At 45.7% G+C, this 21,912-nt stretch overlaps 1 protein-coding gene across 2 annotated transcripts in view; it reads left to right on the top strand.

The window, feature by feature from the left end:
* The window catches only part of LOC138853905 (leucine-rich repeat-containing protein 70-like), an 84,742-nt gene that overhangs the window by 18,838 nt on the left and 43,992 nt on the right, over nucleotides 1-21,912 (top strand). The window contains exons 2-4 of one of the 2 annotated variants that reach the window (XM_070093544.1): nucleotides 7,887-8,897; nucleotides 12,396-12,658; nucleotides 15,148-15,323. In XM_070093544.1, the coding sequence (XP_069949645.1) occupies nucleotides 12,473-12,658; nucleotides 15,148-15,323 (362 nt within the window). In that variant the 5' untranslated portion in view covers nucleotides 7,887-8,897; nucleotides 12,396-12,472. Of the gene's footprint in view, nucleotides 1-7,886; nucleotides 9,456-12,395; nucleotides 12,659-15,147; nucleotides 15,324-21,912 lie in introns of both variants that reach the window. The other variant, XM_070093543.1, reaches the window with a different exon arrangement.

Genomic DNA, 21,912 nt, shown 5'->3' with positions numbered 1-21,912 from the left:
GGGCTCAACCTGGCCTTCTCATTATTTCTGTTACCCTTGGGTACAAACCTCCCCTCAGCTTCCTTGCATATTGTTGTCACATATGCCATCATCTCGTTTACTGACTTCCCTTCCAGCTCTCTGTCCCATTCGACCCCGTGCAGGAAATTCCTCATGCCCGTGTAGTCCCCTCGCTTGTAGTTTGGCTTCATTCGTCCTGCCCTTCCTGCTTCCCTCTCCACTTGTAACTCTACTATCTGGAGTTTACCTGGAGAGAGTTCCGGGGGTCAACGCCCCCGCGGCCCGGTCTGTGACCAGGCCTCCTGGTGGATCAGAGCCTGATCAACCAGGCTGTTGCTGCTGGCTGCACGCAAACCAACGTACGAGCCACAGCCCGGCTGATCAGGAACTGACTTTAGGTGCTTGTCCAGTGCCAGCTTGAAGACTGCCAGGGGTCTGTTGGTTATCCCCCTTATGTGTGCTGGGAGGCAGTTGAACAGTCTCGGGCCCCTGACACTTATTGTATGGTCTCTTAACGTGCTAGTGACACCCCTGCTTTTCATTTGGGGGATGGTGCATCGTCTGCCAAGTCTTTTGCTTTCGTAGTGAGTGATTTTCGTGTGCAAGTTCGGTACTAGTCCCTCTAGGATTTTACAGGTGTATATAATCATGTATCTCTCCCTCCTGCGTTCCAGGGAATACAGGTTTAGGAACCTCAAGCGCTCCCAATAATTGAAGTGTTTTATCTCCGTTATGCGCGCCGTGAAAGTTCTCTGTACATTTTCTAGGTCGGCAATTTCACCTGCCTTGAAAGGTGCTGTTAGTGTGCAGCAATATTCCAGCCTAGATAGAACAAGTGACCTAAAGAGTGTCATCATGGGCTTGGCCTCCCTAGTTTTGAAGGTTCTCATTATCCATCCTGTCATTTTTCTAGCAGATGCGATTGATACAATGTTATGGTCCTTGAAGGTGAGATCCTCCGACATGATCACTCCCAGGTCTTTGACGTTGGTGTTTCGCTCTATTTTGTGGCCAGAATTTGTTTTGTACTAGTCGAAGCTGAGAACCACATGATCACTGGCCCCGAGGGGTCTTTCATATGTGATGTCCTCAATGTCTGCACTACCCAAGGTGAATATTAGGTCCAGTCTCGCACGTTCATCCTCTCCTCTTTCTCTGGTAATGTCTTTTACATGTTGGTGCATGAGGTTTTCCAGTACCACCTCCATCATCCCAGTCGATTTCCTTGTGGTTGAAATCACCCATAATCAGCAGCACAGACCTGCTTGCGTGGGCCCTTCTGGCCACTTCAGTCAGTGTGTCAACCATTGCCCTATTACTCTTGGCCTCCTGCTGTTCTGTGGTGGGTTATATATCACTGCAATTACCACCTTGGGACCCACAGACTGAAGTGTTCCTATTATGTAGTCTCCTGCTTCTCCTCTGTCTCTTCTCTCCAGTTCGTCAAAATCCCATCGATTTTTGATGAGCATTGCCACTCCACCACCCCCTCTGTTCCCTCTGTCTTTTCTCAGGATCTGATACCCCGTTAGAATGATGGTATCTGTTACCATGCCTGTGAGCTTGATTTCTGTGAGAGCTATGATGTCCAGTAATGCCTCTTTGACTCTTTCGTGCCACTCCTCCCACTTGTTCGTTATTCCATGAGCGTTGGTGTACCATACTTTAAGTTTCCTCTCCACCACCGTGTTCTGGATGGTCTGTGAGGGTGGGGGACCTGGCAGTGTACTATGGGATTCTACAGTGTAGTGTGGTGGGGGGGTCTGTAAGTGTGGATTGTGGTTTGTGTTGGGATAACATGTTTGGTTGTGGGGTTCCAGTGGTAGTTCTGTGTGTGCCTGCGTTTGTTGCTCTGCCCTGCTCTCTTTGTCCTATGCTGTTTCTGTCCTTATCTCCCCTCCTAGCCCTTTCGCTTCTGTGCCCTCTCCCTCAGATGTTGTCGTTCTGATCTGGTTCTGTCTAGGTCTAGGAACACCCTGCTGTATGATGGCAATTCCTTCAGCTGGATCCTGTTTCGCACCGTTTCTGTCCTGAAAATCAGCTTGACTGGCCGGTTTCTCTCCTTCGGATACCCCTCTATCTTCTGAAAATATACTATTTCACTCATATCCTCCTCGCCTATTTCTTTGATGTTTTCCATTTCCTCCTGCTGTCTTCCATTGCGTGTCCTCCCTTCGCTCTCCTGAAGTCCATGGATAAACATTGACTTTTCCCTTTCCTCCTCCCATTACCTCTCCTGCAGTGTCTCTGGGACTCGTTTGCACATGGCTATTGTCTCCCTTATTTTTACCTGTAGCTCTTGGTGACATGGTCGTGTTTGTGTGTGTGTGTGTGTGTGTGTGTGTGTGTGTGTGTGTGTGTGTGTGTGTGTGTGTGTGTGTGTGTGTGTGTGTGTGTGTGTGTGTACTCACCTAATTGCGGTTGCAGGGGTCGAGTCATTGCTCCTGGCCTAGCCTCTTCACTGGTCGCTACTAGGTCAATCTTCCTGCTCCATGAACGTTATCATACCTCTTCTTAATTCAAGCTATGTATGGATCCTGCCTCCACTACATCACTTCCCAGACTATTCCAATTCCTGACAACTCTGTGACTGAAGAAATACTTCCTAACATCCCTGTGATTCATCTGAGTCTTCAACTTCCAACTGTGACACCAAGTTGCTGTGTCCCATCTTTGGAACATCCTGTCTCTGTCCACCTTGTCGAGTCCTCTCAGTATTTTGTATGCCGTTATCATGTTTCCCCTATCTCTCCTGTCCTCCAGTGTCGTCAGGTCGATTTCCTTCAACCTCTCCTCGTAGGAGATGCCCCTTGGCTCCGGGACTAGTCTTGTTGCAAACCTTTGCACTTTCTCTAGTTTCCTTACGTGCTTGGCTAGGTGTGGGTTGCAAACTGGTGCTGCATACTCCAATATGGGCCTAACGTACACGGTGTACAGGGTCCTGAATGATTCCTTAAGATGTCGGAATGCTGTTCTCAGGTTTGCAAGGCGCCCATACACTGCAACAGTTATTTGGTTGATGTGTGCCCAAGATCTTTTTCCTTGAGTGATGTTTGTAGTCTTCTTTACCCTTCCCCAATCTTCATGACTTTGCACTTGGTGGGGTTGAACTCCAGGAGCAAGTTTCTGGACCAGGCCTGCAGCCTGTCCAGATCCCTCTGCAGTTCTGCCTCGTCCTCGTCTGATTGAATTCTTCTCATCAACTTCACATCATCTGCAAACAGCGAGACTTCAGACTATATTCCTTCCGTCATGTCGTTCACAAATACCAGGAACAGTACCGGTCCTAGGACTGACCCCTGTGGAACCCCGCCCGTCACAGGCGCCCACACTGACGTCTCGCGACGTACCGTGACTCGCTGTTGTCTTCCTGACAGGTATTCCCTGATCGATTGCAGTGCCTTCCCTGTTATTCCTGCCTGGTCCTCCAGCTTTTCCACTAGTTTCTTGTGTGGAACTGTGTGTGTGTGTGTGTGTGTGTGTGTGTGTGTGTGTGCAAGCCCTAGCCTCGTCAAGCGCATTTAAGAAATTATTATTATAATAAAAAATAAGCGCTAAACCCACTAGGGTCATACGGTGCTGCAGGGCAGGTGGTGTTGATGGAGCAGAAAAAAGCAATTAAGAACTAAGACCGCGAGGCTTCCTCAGGGTTAGTGGACTGATTCCACTACACGAACTGCTTCCTCGGGTACCGAACACGGATTTGCCTCAGTGATTCAGTAGTAATTTTGAAAGAAACTGATTACCAAATATAAAATGAATAATCTTTTAAATGACACAGATACTTATTCTAAACTTAGAATCCCTTAGATTCTGTTAACAGTAATTTTAATAAAACAATAAAACGGCTTTTGAAAGGCAAAGATGAATAAATTAAAAAAATCACGTCCACTAGTCCACCTTTACCCTGAAAGTTTGAATTAATAAAAACACACAAACCAGGTAATCCAGCCAGACCTATTATTATTATTATTATTATTATTATTATTATTATTATTATTATTATTATTATTAGCTCCATAGGTTGACCTTCCTGTAAATGATCATTTACAGGAAGTTCTTAATTTATCTATCCATTTAGGATAGATAAATTAAGAACTATGACTTAAATAATTTCAGCATGGTTAGTTTTGATGCTACTTCCTTGTTTACGAAAGTTCCAGTTGATAATTTATTTTATCTGAAGAACTTGTTGATTACGATTTATCACAGCCAGCACTTATCATTAAACTTATTAAACTTTGCATTGTTGATACAAAGATTGTGTTTAATGGCAAATTTTGCACTCAGAAGTTTGGTATGGCAATGGGAAATCCTCTCTCACCTGTCCTTAGTAATTTATACATGGAATAATTTGAAACAACATTGCTTAAGAAAATCCTTCCCAGTACAGCTAAGTGGTATGGATATGTTGATGATATTTTATGACTCGTGACTAAGAATATATATATATATATATATATATATATATATATATATATATATATATATATATATATATATATATATATATATATATATATATATATATATATATATATAAATCATTTCCTTGTTAAATTAGTCTAATTCATTCCATAAATTTTACTGTTGAGTTTGAAGAAAATAACTCTTTGCCTTTTCTGGATGTTTTACTTATTAAGGGGAACCATGATTTTAAAATTAAAATTTACAGAAAACCAACAAAAATCTGTTTTTATGTGCACTATTATTCTTCCCATCACCACCGAGGTCAACTTTATGTCTTCTCATCCATGTTTTTAAGAACTTTGCGTATTTACAGCCCAGAATTCATAGATAAACAAATCTTGAAGATTTGTGAAATATCTAATGAGTTAAAATACCCCAAAAATAATTGATAAATCTTTTAAAATTGCTAGAAATAATTTTTATAATTAAAAAAAAAAAGGATAACCAACCTAATTCAACTATAAATATGTTGGTTCTCCCTTACCATGAAAACTTACTTGATATGCCTTCTATACTGAACAATTTTAATATCAAAATTGCATTTAAAAATATTAACAGAGTAAAAAAAAACAACAATAGGAAAACACCATCCTGGAGTAGCTAGGAAGGCAGTGTTGCAGTAGCTAGGAAGGCAGTGTTGCAGTAGCTAGGAAGGCAGTGTTGCAGTAGCTAGGAAGGCAGTGTTGCAGTAGCTAGGAAGGCAGTGTTGCAGTAGCTAGGAAGGCAGTGTTGCAGTAGCTAGGAAGGCAGTGTTGCAGTAGCTAGGAAGGCAGTGTTGCAGAAGCTAGGAAGGCAGTGTTGCAGTAGCTAGGAAGGCAGTGTTGCAGTAGCTAGGAAGGCAGTGTTGCAGTAGCTAGGAAGGCAATGTTGCAGTAGCTAGGAAGGCAGTGTTGCAGTAGCTAGGAAGGCAGTGTTGCAGTAGCTAGGAAGGCAGTGTTGCAGTAGCTAGGAAGGCAGTGTTGCAGTAGCTAGGAAGGCAGTGTTGCAGTAGCTAGGAAGGCAGTGTTGCAGTAGCTAGGAAGGCAGTGTTGCAGTAGCTAGGAAGGCAGTGTTGCAGTAGCTAGGAAGGCAGTGTTGCAGTAGCTAGGAAGGCAGTGTTGCAGTAGCTAGGAAGGCAGTGTTGCAGTAGCTAGGAAGGCAGTGTTGCAGTAGCTAGGAAGGCAGTGTTGCAGTAGCTAGGAAGGCAGTGTTGCAGTAGCTAGGAAGGCAGTGTTGCAGTAGCTAGGAAGGCAGTGTTGCAGTAGCTAGGAAGGCAATGTTGCAGTAGCTAGGAAGGCAGTGTTGCAGTAGCTAGGAAGGCAGTGTTGCAGTAGCTAGGAAGGCAGTGTTGCAGTAGCTAGGAAGGCAGTGTTGCAGTAGCTAGGAAGGCAGTGTTGCAGTAGCTAGGAAGGCAGTGTTGCAGTAGCTAGGAAGGCAGTGTTGCAGTAGCTAGGAAGGCAGTGTTGCAGTAGCTAGGAAGGCAGTGTTGCAGTAGCTAGGAAGGCAGTGTTGCAGTAGCTAGGAAGGGGGTGATGTAATAGCTAGGAAGGCAATGTTGCAGTAGCTAGGAAGGCAGTGTTGCAGTAGCTAGGAAGGCAGTGTTGCAGTAGCTAGGAAGGCAGTGTTGCAGTAGCTAGGAAGGCAGTGTTGCAGTAGCTAGGAAGGCAGTGTTGCAGTAGCTAGGAAGGCAGTGTTGCAGTAGCTAGGAAGGCAGTGTTGCAGTAGCTAGGAAGGGGGTGATGTAGTAGCTAGGAAGGCAGTGTTGCAGTAGCTAGGAAGGCAGTGTTGCAGTAGCTAGGAAGGCAGTGTTGCAGTAGCTAGGAAGGCAGTGTTGCAGTAGCTAGGAAGGCAGTGTTGCAGTAGCTAGGAAGGGGGTGATGTAGTAGCTAGGAAGGCAATGTTGCAGTAGCTAGGAAGGCAGTGTTGCAGTAGCTAGGAAGGGGGTGATGTAGTAGCTAGGAAGGGGTGATGAAGTAGCTAGGAAGGCAATGTTGCAGTAGCTAGGAAGAGGGTGATGTAGTAGCTAGGAAGGGGTGATGAAGTAGCTAGGAAGGGGGTGATGTAGTAGCTAGGAAGGGGATGATGTAGTAGCTAGGAAGGGATGATAAAGTAGCTAGGAAGGGGGTGATGTAGTAGCTAGGAAGGGGGTGATGTAGTAGCTAGGAAGGGGGTGATGTAGTAGCTAGGAAGGGGTGATGTAATAGCTAGGAAGTGGGTGATGCAGTAGCTAGGAAAGGGGTGATGTAGTAGCTAGGAAGGGGGTGATGTAGTAACTAGGAAGTGGGTGATGTAGTAGCTAGGAAGTGGGTGATGTAGTAGCTAGGAAGTGGGTGATGTAGTAGCTAGGAAGGGGGTGATGTAGTAACTAGGAAGTGGGTGTTGTAGCAGCTAGGAAGGGGGTGATGTAGTAGCTAGGAAGGGGGTGATGTAGTAGCGAGGAAGGGGGTGATGTAGTAGCTAGGAAGTGGGTGTTGTAGCAGCTAGGAAGGGGGTGATGTAGTAGCTAGGAAGGGGGTGATGTAGTAGCGAGGAATGGGGTGATGTAGTAGCGAGGAAGGGGGTGATGTAGTAGCTAGGAAGTGGGTGTTGTAGCAGCTAGGAAGGGGGTGATGTAGTAGCTAGGAAGGGGGTGATGTAGTAGCTAGGAAGGGGGTGATGTAGTAGCTAGGAAGGGGATGATGTAGTAGCTAGGAAGTGGGTGTTGTAGCAGCTAGGAAGGGGGTGATGTAGTAGCTAGGAAGGGGGTGATGTAGTAGCTAGGAAGTGGGTGTTGTAGCAGCTAGGAAGGGGGTGATGTAGTAGCGAGGAAGGGGGTGATGTAGTAGCGAGGAAGGGGGTGATGTAGTAGCTAGGAAGTGGGTGTTGTAGCAGCTAGGAAGGGGGTGATGTAGTAGCTAGGAAGGGGGTGATGTAGTAGCTAGGAAGGGGGTGATGTAGTAGCTAGGAAGGGGAGGATGTAGTAGCTAGGAAGTGGGTGTTGTAGCAGCTAGGAAGGGGGTGTAGTAGCTAGGAAGTGGGTGATGCAGTAGCTAGGAAGGGGGTGATGTAGTAGCTAGGAAGTGGGTGATGTAGTAGCTAGGAAGGGGGTGATGTAGTAACGAGGACGGGGATGATGTAGTAGCTAGGAAGTGGGTGATGCAGTAGCTAGGAAGGGGGTGATGTAGTAGCTAGGAAGGGGGTGATGTAGTAGCTAGGAAGGGGGTGATGTAGTAGCTAGGAAGGGGGTGATGTAGTAGCTAGGAAGGCGGTGTAGGAGTACCTAGGAAGGCTGTGTTGGAGTAGTGAGGAAGAGGGTGTTGGAGGAGTGATGGAGAAAGCAGTGTTGGAGGGAGGGAGTGGACGCTCCAGGTCAATAAACTGACCTCAGCTGCCATCAACATTCTAGATTTAATTTAAAATGTACATTACCTCATTCATATTTTTTCTGTTTATTTCAGAAGAGTGTTGACCAGTGTTGTGTTGCGTTGACCAGTGTTGTGCTGCATTGACCAGTGTTGTGCTGCATTGACCAGTGTTGTGCTGCGTTGACCAGTGTTGTGCTGCGTTGACCAGTGTTGTGCTGCGTTGACCAGTGTTGTGCTGCGTTGACCAGTGTTGTGCTGCGTTGACCAGTGTTGTGCTGCGTTGACCAGTGTTGTGCTGCGTTGACCAGTGTTGTGTTGCGTTGACCAGTGTTGTGCTACGTTGACAAGTGTTGTGCTGCTTTGACCAGTGTTGTGCTGCGTTGACCAGTGTTGACCAGTGTTGACCAGTGTCGTCCAGTGTTGACCAGTGTCGTCCAGTGTTGACCAGTGTTGTGCTGCGTTGACCAGTGTTGTGCTGCGTTGACCAGTGTTGACCAGTGTTGACCAGTGTTGTCGAGTGTTGTCAAGTGTTGACCAGCGTTGTGCTGAATTGACCAGTGTTGACCAATGTTGACTAGTGTTGACCAGTGTTGACTAGTGTTGTGCTGCGTTGACCAGTGTTGACCAGTGTTGATCAGTGTTGATCAGTGTTGTGCTGTGTTGACCAGTGTTGTGCTGCGTTGACCAGTGTTGACCAGTGTTGACCAGTGTTGTGCTGTGTTGACCAGTGTTGTGCCAGGAGTGTAACACCGGATGCTTGACTCATCAACCTTGCTGTTACACCAACGATAATCAAAGGCTCTTCGCTCACGTACAAAAAAAAGACCTTTGGATGTACTCTTGTACCTGAAGAGTCTACTACAGCAAGAAGCAAGTTACAGGTTCTTACCTGCGCCAAAATACTTTCCTTCAGTACGGCAAGGACTCTAGGATCTTCTTTTGCACTCCAGCACAAGTGCAACAGCAAGGATCTAGTCTCGTACCTCCAAAACTTTCGGAGTGTGAGTGAAGGATAGAGGATCCCATCAGTGGAGGAAGCCAGGGACGCTGCCGCAAGAGGGAGCTTGGACAGAACGGAGTGGGAGGTGAAGTTTGGACAAAACGGTGAGTGAGGTGAGGTTTGTACAGGGCGTAGTGTGAGGTGAGGTTTGGATAGAACGGAACTGGTGAGGCTTGGACAGGTCGGAGTGGGAGGTGAGGACTGGACAGAAGACGACTCAGAGTTTGGAATAAGAAACGGACAGGAAGACTCAAAGGATAAAAGCACCTGAGGTCTGGAGTAACGAGGAAGTTTGGAGGTCGAACTGAGTTGAGGAGAAGAAAGCAACGAAAGAGAAGATGATCTAAAAAAGAAACAACGAAGGAAAAAGAAAGGAGCAACGGAGGAAGAGGAAAGAAGCAACGAAGGAAGAGGAGGCCACAAAACTAGGAAGCAGCAGAGGAAGAAGACCCTAGGAAGCCCAGGAAACACTGAAAGAGGCTACAAGGAGGAGAGGGACTGAAGGAAGAAAGGGCTGGACGTGATGCGTACTGGAGTAATGCGGGCGGTGGTGGTGATGGCAGCGATGGCGGTGCTCTTAGGGGAAGCTAAAACTGCAGCCGGTGTTGCCTGCCTCTCAGCTGAGATGATCGCTCCCTGCACCTGCAAGGAGAAGTCCAGAGGTATGTCACAGAGTGCGTACAAACGTCATAATGCTAGGGTCTATGTGCGTCCATAAGTGTTACAAAAAACGCGATTTCTAATAAGCATAGAGATCTCCAGTGAATACTAGAAAGGACTGCCCTTCTAGCATTCAGCCTGTTACTGGGTTTTCGTAACATGTAGTCAGTATTCTGGTCCAATTATCCATTAGAATTCAATAAGAATTATTAGTGCTTCAGGATTTCAACTGGTAGACTACTAACTAGAGAAATTAAAATTTAATAAATTTATTAACAATCAAGATGTCTAGGAGTATATTATTAAATTAAAATAAATTAATCAGTTTAAACAAATTAATAATAATCACTTCTCTCGTGTACAGTAGTATTGTGCTGATGGAACATATCACATTTATAAGTCTTCAGTACCGTCTGGTACATTAACATTTAATAATACAATATACAAATAAATTTGTGTGTATGTGTGTAAGTGCTCTAAGTAGTTCGCTATGTCTCAAGACTCGACTAGACTTAAACCAGTGACTAAGTCCTCACATAAACTAACTTCTTGACCAACCTGGCAATCAGAACAGCTTGCTTGAACAATAAACGACCGCTAAGCCCAATAGCAATATAACAAGTAACTGTGACACAGAATCAGGAACAAGGAGATAATATAACGACACTAAGTAGGGACCATCAGCAGATCCTCCACAAAAGTCACAAAACTCCCATACTACTGAATCTAAGTTCAGCATAAGAAAATCCCCGACTGTGATAATACACAGATACCAGTACAAGTTAGGTCAGAAGCTACAGCTCAAGACCTGAGTTGCTCAGAGTGTCTATGCGACACACAACCTCAGTACAACGTCGAAAATCACTAAGTCTAGACAATGTTCTGTGAACAGAGTTCCACAGAACCTACAACAATAAAGCGTCAGAGACGATATTCCAACAAGGGTCAATAAGGGAGAGTTAGGCACGTCTTGTCAGGAATACGTCCAACCACCAAGAGAGTCTAGCCCAGACTGACTACTCCAGGCGAGGTGTGAACACCCCCACTCGATCACGTGATTGCTCCGTGGACAGTTGCTGCCCAGCAACACCGAGAAGCCGGCAGGGAAACGAGCCATGAGCGATAATTACAGTAGTTAGACAATCAAGACTTGAACTATGAGCACATAATAATATGTTACATCCTACCTAACAAAAGTAACTAAGTCAAATAATAATATAAAACAATATATTTACGATTTAGCTTTTATCGCAAATATAAGCAATATAAAATTATATGAAAAGGTGACATACATTATATACATTGTGACCCATTCAGGAGTCGCAACAATAAGTCGTGCGTGTGTCGATCAAGTCTAATGTGTTTACTCACCTGTTTCACATATTACTCACCTATTTGTGGTTGCAAGGGTTGAATCACAGATGTGTGTGTGTGTGTGTGTGTGTGTGTGTGTGTGTGTGTGTGTACTCACCTATTTGTACTCACCTATTTGTGGTTGCAGGGGTCGAGTCACAGCACCTGGCCCCGCCTCTTCGCTGATTGCTACTAGGTCCTCTCTCTCCCTGCTCCATGAGCTCTATCATACCTCGCCTTAAAACTATGTATGGTTCCCGCCTCCACTACGTCACTTTCTAGGCTATTCCACGGCATGACTACTCTATGACTGAAGAAATACTTCCTAACATTCCTTTGATTCATCTGAGTCTTCAACTTCCAATTGTGTGTGTGTGTGTGTGTGTGTGTGTGTGTGTGTGTGTGTGTGTGTGTGTGTGTGTGTGTGTGTGTGTGTGTGTGTGTTTGTGTGTGTGTGTGTGTGTGTGTGTGTGTGTGTGTGTGTGTGTGTGTGTGTGTGTGTGTGTGTGTGTGTGTGTGCATATTTCCTGACAGTTTATTTCGTAATATTGTTAAAAACTCAACAATCACAGACGGGGTAAATTTCTGACTTTCACAACATTGTTAAAGGTAATTTGGGAACAGTTGGTCAGCTAGTTGTGTCGCCTCAGTGATTAATTGTGCATCCGCAGCTCATCCTGTGAGCTGTAGCGCAAAATACATGATTACAGAGGTTACAGTGGGTCTACCACACCCACTGGGCATTGTTACATGACGAAAAAAATAGCTACTTCATACAACTAATGTACACAACACAATATGGACATACAATCTCAAAAGTTTAAGAGGCACATAAGTTCCCTGTCTTCTAATATCATGTTCATTTTTCCACTATAATCTATCTTGTCCATAATTACTATCACATTTGTTTTGTTTGTTTCGTAAAGTGAAGTCTAAGATCTTTACTTAATTCATGGTATAACTTAACAGATCTTTGATGACAATTGTTGTTGTGGAGGTGTGAGCAAAGCTCACACCTCCACAATAGGCGCCTACAACAGACAGGAACAAACACGTGCACCATTGAAAAGGCATTGCTTTCAGACTACCAAGAACGTATAATTTGTTTTAGCAGACTCAAAGTTAGCGGAACTTTATTTAGCGGAAGCTAATTGGTCCGCTAACGGTTTCCGAAGTTAGCAGAAACGCTAATCCGCTAAACAAATAGTTCCACTAATTAACGGCTAGCAGATTAGGGGAACTGTACCCACTACTGCCAGGATGCCACCCATAATAGTTAACTAGTTAGTTTATTTAGGTACAAGTACACACAAGTACAAGTATCGTACATAGTAACATACGTATAAATCATCCAGGAAAACCCAAAAGAGTCAAATTAACTTTTTCTTTTTAGGGTCCTTGTAATATCCTATTTAAAGTCTAGCTGGAAGATACAATAGAAATTAGTCATGATTATAACCTGTATACTGGCACCTATTTATGGGCAACAGGTGTAAATAGGTAGGAACGGGGCGGGAAGAGTTGATAAAGGAGCAACTGAAGCCAGAATTTCTTCACAAAAATCACTGTGTCTCGACCATCTGCCACAGGACCCAGCATAGCGTGTGAGAACGCTGACGAAGCCCAGATTATCCGCAGCTTGAGTGTGCTCAAGAAGAACTCGACGATGATCTACCGCCTTATGTTCCGCAGTTCCAGCTTCCCCAGAGTACATGACTACACGTTCCTGGGTCTTGATGTTCAGCACCTCACCATGAGCAGGACAAACATTAGCATCGTCGAGGAGTCTTCCCTCAGGACTCTGGCTCAGACGCTAGAGACCCTAGACCTCTCCTACAACAACTTACACACGGTATTATTATTGCTAGTATTACTTTATTATTATTATTATTATTATTTTCGTTATCATCATCATCATGTTGGTGCTCAATAATAATCCACACAGAGACAAACTCAGGAAGTTGACTGATCTGTATATTTCGACCTCATGAGGAACGGGAAAAGAATCTCTCCTCCGTAGCCAAACGTGTCGTAAGAGACCATTAAAATGCTGAGAGCAATGAGCTACCAACTCCTTCTTCTGTATAAATTACTAAAAATAAGAAAAAACTTTACATTTGAATGTGTTTGTCTGAATGTATGTGGATGTAGTGCAGATAATAAGAAAGTGATGATTGCCAGTTTTATGAATGTAAAGAAGCTGGATGTCCTGGCTCTAAGTGAAACAAAGCTGAAGGGGGTAGGAGAATTTCATTGGGGAGAAATAAGTGGGATTAAATCAGGAGTATCTGAGAGAGTTAGAGCTAAGGAAGGGGTAGCAATAATGTTGAAGGATCAGTTATAGAAGGAGAAGAGGGAATATAAATGTATAAATTCAAGGATTATGTGGATTAAAATAAGGGTCGGATGCAAAAAGTGGGTTATAATAAGTGTTTATGCACCTGGAGAAGAGAGGATTGTAGAGGGGAGAGAGAGAGAGAGAGAGAGAGAGAGAGAGAGAGAGAGAGAGAGAGAGAGAGAGAGAGAGAGAGAGAGAGAAACTGGGGAGATGTTAAACGAGAGTTTAGGAAGTTTTGGACCAAGTGAGAGCAATTGTGGTAGGGGACAAGAATGCTAAAGTGGGATAAACATTTATAGAGGGTGAGGTAGGTTAATTTGGGGTACCAGGAGCAAATGATAATGGGGGCCTTTGACTGAACTTTGTATAGAAAGGGGTTTGGTAATAGGTAATACATATTTTAAGAAAAAAGGATAAATAAGTATACAAGATATGACATAGGGATTAATGACAGTAACTTGTTGGATTATGTATTGGTAGATAAATGACTGATATGTAGACTTCAGGATGTACATGTATATAGAGGGGCCACAGATGTATCAGGTCATTTTTTGGTTATAGTTACAGTGAGAGGAAAAGATAGATGGGACACAAGGAAAATTGCATCAGCAAGTAAAAGAGAGGTGAAGGTTTATAAACTAAAGGAGGAAGCAGTTAGAGTAAGATATAAGCATCTATTGGAAGAAAGATGGGCTAGTGAGTGTATGTGCAGTGAGGTTGAAGAGGAATGGGATACATTTAAGAATATAGTGTTAGAGTGTTCAGTAGAATTTTGTGGTTACAGGAAAGTGGGTGCTGGAGGTAAGAAGTGAAATGGTGGAATGATGAGGTAAAGAGAGTAGTAAGAGAGAAAAAAGTTAGCATTTGAGAGGTTTTTATAAAGCAGCAGTGATATAAGGAGGAAGAAGTATATGGAGAGAAAAAGAGAGGTTAAGAGAGTGGTGGAAAATGTAAAAGAAGAGAAAGTGAGAAAGTGGGTGAGATGTCAACAAATTTTGCTGAGAATGAGAAAAAGTTTTGCAGTGAGATTAATAAGTTTAGAAAGTCTAGCTAACGAAAAAAATTGACAGTTAAAAACAGGAGAGTTATTAGATGGAGAGTTGGAAGTATAGGGAATATTTTGAGGAACTGTTAAATGCTGATGAAGATAGGGAAGCTATGATTTCATGCATTGCGAGTTCCTGGAGACAAGGAACGTTATCCATGGAAGCAAAGAGGGAAATGTATAAGAGAATGGTTACACCAACGCTCTGATATGAGTGTGAAGCATGGGTGGTGAATGTTGCAACAAGGAGAAGGCTGGAGGCAGTGGAGATGTTGTGTCTGAGGGCAATGTGTGGTGTGAATATTAGGTAGTGAATCCATAGCTTGGAGATTAGGAGGTTGAGGGTTCTAAAAGTATTATCCAGAGGGCTGAGGAGGGGTTGCTGAGGTGCTTCGGACATTTAGAAAGAATGGAACGAAGTAGAATGATTTGGAGGGTGTATAAATCTGTAGTGGAAGGCTGGGTAGGGGTCGTTCTAGGAAAGGTTGGAGAGAGGGGATAAAGAAGTTTTGTGGGCGAGGGGCTTAGATGTCCAGCAAGTGTGCATGAGCAGTTAGAAAGGAGCGAGTGGAGTCAAATGGTTTTTATAACTTGACGTGCTGTTGGAGTGTGATTCGGGGAAACCGGTTAGCCAGATCTGAGTCCTGGAGGTGGAAGCACGGTGCCTGCGCCCTGAAGGGGAAGAGATATGTTGCATAACTGTAGTGTAGGCACGCCTCTGGCAAGACAGTGATAGAGTGAATGAAGATGACAATGTTTCTCTCTTTTCGGGTCATCCTGCCTCGGTGGGAAACGGCCGACGTGTTAAAAAAAAAATCGACCCGCTTCTGGGATTCTCTTCTGATGAAGAGAATCCCAGATGGGGGTCGAAATATACAAATCAATCAACCTCCTGAGTTTGTCTCCATGTGGGTTATTACTGAGCACTGACAAGTGTTCAACATTTTGGTGTTTACAGGTGCCGACGGCAGCCCTGGAGCACTTACAGAACCTGTCCTTCCTCAATCTCAACTACAACATGATTAAAGTGCTAGGCCAGGCTGCCTTCTCTGGTCTACGAGCCTTGGAGAGAGTCTCTCTCTACGACAACCAGATGCAACATATAGAAGACACTTCCTTCTCCGGCACTGGCGAGTATGTTGACCACATGAGTATGTGACAACATGAGACTGTGACAGCATGATAACATAGTAACCACAATCACAGTCAACCGCAATTTTAACCAAATAACGCAGTAACAAATATATAATACAATAACAATTAACAATAAAAAATCGACCAGTCATAGCTACCATGACAATAATACTGTGATGCTGTGGTAGTGATGGTGGTAGTAGTGGTGGTAGTGATGGTGGTAGTAGTGGTGGTAGTGATGGTGGTAGTAGTGTTAGGGTAGTGGTGATGGTAGTAGTGGTAGTGTAACAGTAGTTGTAGTAGTGGTTTTAAAAGTGGCGGTGATAGTAGAAATAGCTACTGCAGTGGTAGTAGTGGTGGTAGTGATGGTGGTAGTAGTGGTGGAAGTGATGGTAGTAGTAGTGGTGGTAGTGATGGTAGTATTGGAGGTAGTGATGGTGGTAGTAGTGGTGGTAGTGATGGTGGTAGTAGTGGTGGTAGTGATGGTGGCAGTAGTGGTGGTAGTGATGGTGCTAGTAGTGGTGGTAGTGATGGCTGTAGTAGTGGTGTTAGTGATGGTGGTAGTAGTGGTGGTAGTGATGGTGGTAGCAGTGGTGGTAGTGATGGTGGTAGTAGTGGTGGTAGTGATGGTGGTAGTAGTGGTGGTAGTAGTGGTGTTAGTGATGGTGGTAGTAGTGGTGGTAGTGATGGTGGTAGTGATGGTGGTAGTGATGGTGGTAGTGATGGTGGTAGTGATGGTGATAGTGATGGTGGTAGTAGTGGTGGTAGTGATGGTGGTAGTAGTGGTGGTAGTGATGGTGGTAGTGATGGTGGTAGTGATGGTAGTAGTGGTGGTAGTGATGGTGGTAGTGATGGTGGTAGTGGTGGTGGTAGTGATGGTGGTAATGATGGGGGTAGTGATGGTGGTAGAGATGGTGGTAGTGATGGTGGTAGTGATGGTGGTAGTGATGGTGGTAGTGATGGTGGTAGTGATGGTGGTAGTGATGGTGGTAGTAGTGGTGGTAGTGATGGTGGTAGTGATGGTTGTAGTGATGGTGGTAGTGATGGTGGTAGTAGTGGTGGTAGTGATGGTGGTAGTGATGTTGGTAGTGATGGTGGTAGTGATGGTGGTAGTGATGGTGGTAGTAGTGGTGGTAGTGATGGTGGTAGTGATGGTGGTAGTGGTGGTGGTAGTGATGGTGGTAGGGATGGTGGTAGTGGTGGTGGTAGTGATGGTGGTAGTAGTGGTAGTGATGGTGGTAGTGGTGGTGGTAGTGATGGTGGTAGTGATGGTGGTAGTGATGATGGTAGTGATGGTGGTAGTAATGGTGGTAGTGATAGTGGTAGTGATGGTGGTAGTGGTGGTGGTAGTGGTGGTAGTGATGGTGGTAGTGATGGTGGTAGTGATGGTGGTAGGGATGGTGCTAGTGGTGGTAGGGATGGTGGTAGTGGTGGTAGGGATGGTGGTAGTGATGGTGGTAGTAGTGGTAGTGATGGTGGTGGTAGTAGTGGTAGTGATGGTGGTGGTAGTGGTGGTAGTGATGGTGGTAGTGATGGTGGTAGTGGTGATGGTAGTAGTGGTGGTATTGATGGTTGTAGTGGTGGTGGTAGTGATGGTGGTAGTAGTGGTGGTAATGATGGTGGTAGTGGTGGTAGTGATGGTGGTAGTGTTCGTGGTAGTGATGGTGGTAGTGATGGTGGTAGTGATGGTAGTGGTGGTAGTGATGGTGGTAGTAATGGTGGTAGTGATGGTGGTAATGGTGGTAGTAGTGGTGGTAGTGATGGTGGTATTGGTGGTAGTGATGGTGGTAGTAGTGGTGGTAGTGATGGTAGTAGTGATAATGGTAGTAGTGGTGGTAGTAGTGGTGGTGGTAGTGATGGTGGTAGTGATGGTGGTAGTGATGGTGGTAGTGATAATGGTAGTGATGGTGGTAGTGATGGTGGTAGTGATGGTGGTAGTGATGGTGGTAGTGATGGTGGTAGTGATGGTGGTAGTGATGGTGGTAGTGGTGGTGGTAGTGATGGTGGTAGTGATGGTAGTGATGGTGGTAGTGATGGTGGTAGTGATGGTGGTAGTGGTGGTAGGGATGGTGGTAGTGATGGTGGTAGTGATGGTGGTAGTGATGGTGGTAGTGGTGGTGGTAGTGATGGTGGTAGTGGTGGTGGTAGTGATGGTGGTAGTGGTGGTGGTAGTGATGGTGGTAGTGATGGTAGTGGTGGTAGTGATGGTGGTAGTGATGGTGGTAGTGGTGGTAGGGATGGTGGTAGTGGTGGTGGTAGTGATGGTGGTAGTGATGGTGGAAGTGATGGTGGTAGTGGTGGTAGTGATGCTGGTAGTGATGGTGGTAGTGGTGGTAGGGATGGTGGTAGTGGTGGTGGTAGTGATGGTGGTAGTGATGGTGGTAGTGATGGTAGTGATGCTGGTAGTGATGGTGGTAGTAGTGGTAGGGATGGTGGTAGTGGTGGTGGTAGTGATGGTGGTAGTGATGTTGGTAGTGATGGTGGTAGTGGTGGTAGTGGTGGTGGTAGTGATGGTGGTAGTGATGTTGGTAGTGATGGTAGTGGTGGTAGTGGTGGTAGTGATGGTGGTAGTGATGTTGGTAGTGATGGTGGTAGTGATGTTGGTAGTGATGGTGGTAGTGATGTTGGTAGTGATGGTGGTAGTGATGGTAGTGGTGGTAGTGATGGTGGTAGTGGTGGTAGTGATGGTGGTAGTGATGGTGGTAGTGGTGGTAGTGATGCTGGTAGTGATGGTGGTAGTGGTGGTAGGGATGGTGGTAGCGGTGGTGGTAGTGATGGTGGTAGTGATGGTGGTAGTGATGGTGGTAGTGATGCTGGTAGTGGTGGTAGTGATGGTGGTAATGATGATGGTAGTGATGGTGGTAGTGGTGGTAGGGAGTGATGGTGGTAGTGACGGTGGTAGTGATGGTGGTAGTGATGGTGGTAGTGATGGTGGTAGTGGTGGTAGTGATGGTGGTAATGATGGTGGTAGTGGTGGTGGTAGTCATGGTGGTAGTGATGGTGGTATTGGTGGTAGGGATGGTGGTAGTGGTGGTGGTAGTGATGGTGGTAGTGATGGTGGTAGTGATGGTAGTAGTGATGGTGGTAGTGGTGGTGGTAGTGATGGTGGTAGTGATGGTGGTAGTGATGGTGGTAGTGATGGTGGTAGTGATGGTGGTAGTGATGGTGGTAGTGGTGGTAGTGGTGGTGGTAGTGATGGTGGTAGTGATGGTGGTAGTGATGGTGGTAGTGGTGGTGGTAGTGATGCTGGTAGCGATGGTGGTAGTGGTGGTAGGGATGGTGGTAGTGGTGGTGGTAGTGATGGTGGTAGTGATGTTGGTAGTGATGGTGGTAGTGGTGGTAGGGATGGTGGTAGTGGTGGTGGTAGTGATGATGGTAGTAAGGTTGGTAGTGATGGTGGTAGTGATGGTAGTGGTGGTAGTGATGGTGGTAGTGATGTTGGTAGTGATGGTGGTAGTGATGTTGGTAGTGATGGTGGTAGTGATGGTAGTGGTGGTAGTGATGGTGGTAGTGGTGGTAGTGATGGTGGTAGTGATGGTGGTAGTGGTGGTAGTGATGGTGGTAGTGGTGGTAGGGATGGTGGTAGGGATGGTGGTAGTGATGGTGGTAGTGATGGTGGTAGTGATGGTGGTAGTGATGGTGGTAGTGGTGGTAGTGATGGTGGTAATGATGGTGGTAGTGATGGTGGTAGTGGTGGTAGGGAGTGATGGTGGTAGTGACGGTGGTAGTGATGGTGGTAGTGATGGTGGTAGTGATGGTAGTGATGGTGGTAGTGGTGGTAGTGATGGTGGTAATGATGGTGGTAGTGGTGGTGGTAGTGATGGTGGTAGTGATGGTGGTAGTGGTGGTAGGGATGGTGGTAGTGGTGGTGGTAGTGATAGTGGTAGTGATGGTGGTAGTGATGGTGGTAGTGGTGGTGGTAGTGGTGGTAGTGGTGGTAGTGGTGGTGGTAGTGATGGTGGTAGTGATGGTGGTAGTGATGGTGGTAGTGATGGTGGTAGTGGTGGTAGTGGTGGTGGTAGTGATGGTGGTAGTGATGGTGGTAGTGATGGTGGTAGTGATGGTGGTAGTGATGGTGGTAGTGGTGGTGGTAGTGATGGTGGTAGGGATGGTGGTAGTGGTGGTGGTAGTGATGGTGGTAGTGATGGTGGTAGTGATGGTGGTAGTGATGGTGGTAATGATGGTGGTAATGATGGTGGTAGTGATGGTGGTAGTGATGGTGGTAGTGATGGTGGTAGTGATGGTGGTTGTGGTGGTAGTGGTGGTGGTAGTGATGGTGGTAGTGATGGTGGTAGTGATGGTGGTAGTGATGGTGGTAGTGGTGGTGGTAGTGATGGTGGTAGGGATGGTGGTAGTGGTGGTGGTAGTGATGGTGGTAGTGATGGTGGTAGTGATGGTGGTAGTGGTGGTGGTAGTGATGGTGGTAATGATGGTGGTAATGATGGTGGTAGTGATGGTGGTAGTGGTGGTGGTAGTGATGGTGGTAGTGATGGTGGTAGTGATGGTGGTAGTGGTGGTGGTGGTAGTGATGGTGGTAGTGATGGTGGTAGTGGTGGTGGTAGTGGTGGTGGTAGTGATGGTGGTAATGATGGTGGTAATGGTGGTAATGATGGTGGTAGTGATGGTGGTAGTGGTGGTGGTAGTGATGGTGGTAGTGATGATGGTAGTGATGGTGGTAGTGATGGTGGTAGTGGTGGTGGTAGTGGTGGTGGTAGTGATGGTGGTAGTGATGGTGGTAGTGGTGGTGGTAGTGGTGGTGGTAGTGATGGTGGTAATGATGGTGGTAATGATGGTGGTAGTGATGGTGGTAGTGGTGGTGGTAGTGGTGGTGGTAGTGATGGTGGTAGTGATGGTGGTAGTGGTGGTGGTAGTGGTGGTGGTAGTGATGGTGGTAATGATGGTGGTAATGATGGTGGTAGTGATGGTGGTAGTGGTGGTGGTAGTGATGGTGGTAGTGATGGTGGTAGTGATGGTGGTAGTGGTGGTAGTGGTGGTAGTGGTGGTGGTAGTGATGGTGGTAGTGATGGTGGTAGTGGTGGTGGTAGTGGTGGTGGTAGTGGTGGTGGTAGTGATGGTGGTAGTGATGGTGGTAGTGATGGTGGTAGTGATGGTGGTAGTGGTGGTGGTAGTGATGGTGGTAGGGATGGTGGTAGTGGTGGTGGTAGTGATGGTGGTAGTAGTGGTAGTGATGGTGGTAGTGGTGGTAGTGGTGGTGGTAGTGATGGTGGTAGTGATGGTGGTAGTGATGGTGGTAGTGGTGGTAGTGATAGTGGTAGTGATGGTGGTAGTGATGGTGGTAGTGATGGTGGTAGTGATGGTGGTAGTGGTGGTAGTGGTGGTGGTAGTGATGGTGGTAGTGATGGTGGTAGTGATGGTGGTAGTGATGGTGGTAGTGGTGGTAGTGATAGTGGTAGTGATGGTGGTAGTGATGGTGGTAGTGATGGTGGTAGTGATGGTGGTAGTGGTGGTGGTAGTGATGGTGGTAGTGATGGTGGTAGTGATGGTGGTAGTGATGGTGGTAGTGATGGTGGTAGTGATGGTGGTAGTGATGGTGGTAGTGATGGTGGTAGTGGTGGTAGTGATAGTGGTAGTGATGGTGGTAGTGATGGTGGTAGTGATGGTGGTAGTGATGGTGGTAGTGATGGTGGTAGTGATGGTGGTAGTGATGGTGGTAGTGGTGGTGGTAGTGATGGTGGTAGTGATGGTGGTAGTGATGGTGGTAGTGGTGGTAGGGAGTGTAGTTAAGAGTGGTGGTCAACAATCTCCTAGTCAGATACTTCCTGTACGTGTTGAAAGCCTCTTGCAGACTCACTCTCCATACACACTCCCTCTCTTTATCTTTCTCCTCTTCTACCTCTTTATCTTTCCTTCTCATTATCTCTCACTTTTTACCCCTCTTTACCTACCTCCCTCTTTATCTCTCCCACTTCCCACCTCTTACACTCGTAGTCTACAATTAAGCATTCATAACTCTCTCTCTCTGTCGTATAGGTTAGGTTAAGTTAGTCAGGAAACAGGACAAGTGTTTCCTGACGCGGGTCTTGGTGAGATGATGACCCGCCTTTGGAGGTTTTGGTCATCTGACCGAGACCTTCCGCTGGCTTCCCCGTCCACTCTTTTAAAACTTATGGTCATAGTTATAACCATTTGTTAAATTTTTTGTCTCATAAAGTCATAATCAAAATTTATTTACAAAAACAAAAAACAAAAACAAAATACAGTGTTGAACAAGCTCTGGGATTGTATAATACTTATATATTTTTTGAGGACAAGTATATAAATATTAAGCAAATATCACAAAGCAAGAGATACAGGATGTAAAACAACTCTAGGCCTTTCGTGTTGCAATCAACACATCAGGAGCTTGCAAAGTTGTAGATGAATAACTGTGGCCGTCTTCCTTGTAATTACATTATTATTATTATTATAATCAAGGGGGAAGCGCTAAACCCGGAGGATTATACAGCGCCTGGGGATGGGGGATGTGGAAGGCATTCAGGCTTAATTCGGGGAACTGGAGCACAGATCCAATTCCCTAAATTAAGAGCCCCTCACCAACATCAAGGAACCTTCCTTGAGGGGTCTTGTA

This window comes from Cherax quadricarinatus, chromosome 43 (assembly GCF_038502225.1).
Source record: "Cherax quadricarinatus isolate ZL_2023a chromosome 43, ASM3850222v1, whole genome shotgun sequence".
NCBI lineage: Eukaryota > Metazoa > Arthropoda > Malacostraca > Decapoda > Parastacidae > Cherax > Cherax quadricarinatus.
The sequence above is the reverse complement of the archived record's forward strand: the minus strand, read 5'-3'. Positions and strand labels throughout refer to the sequence as shown.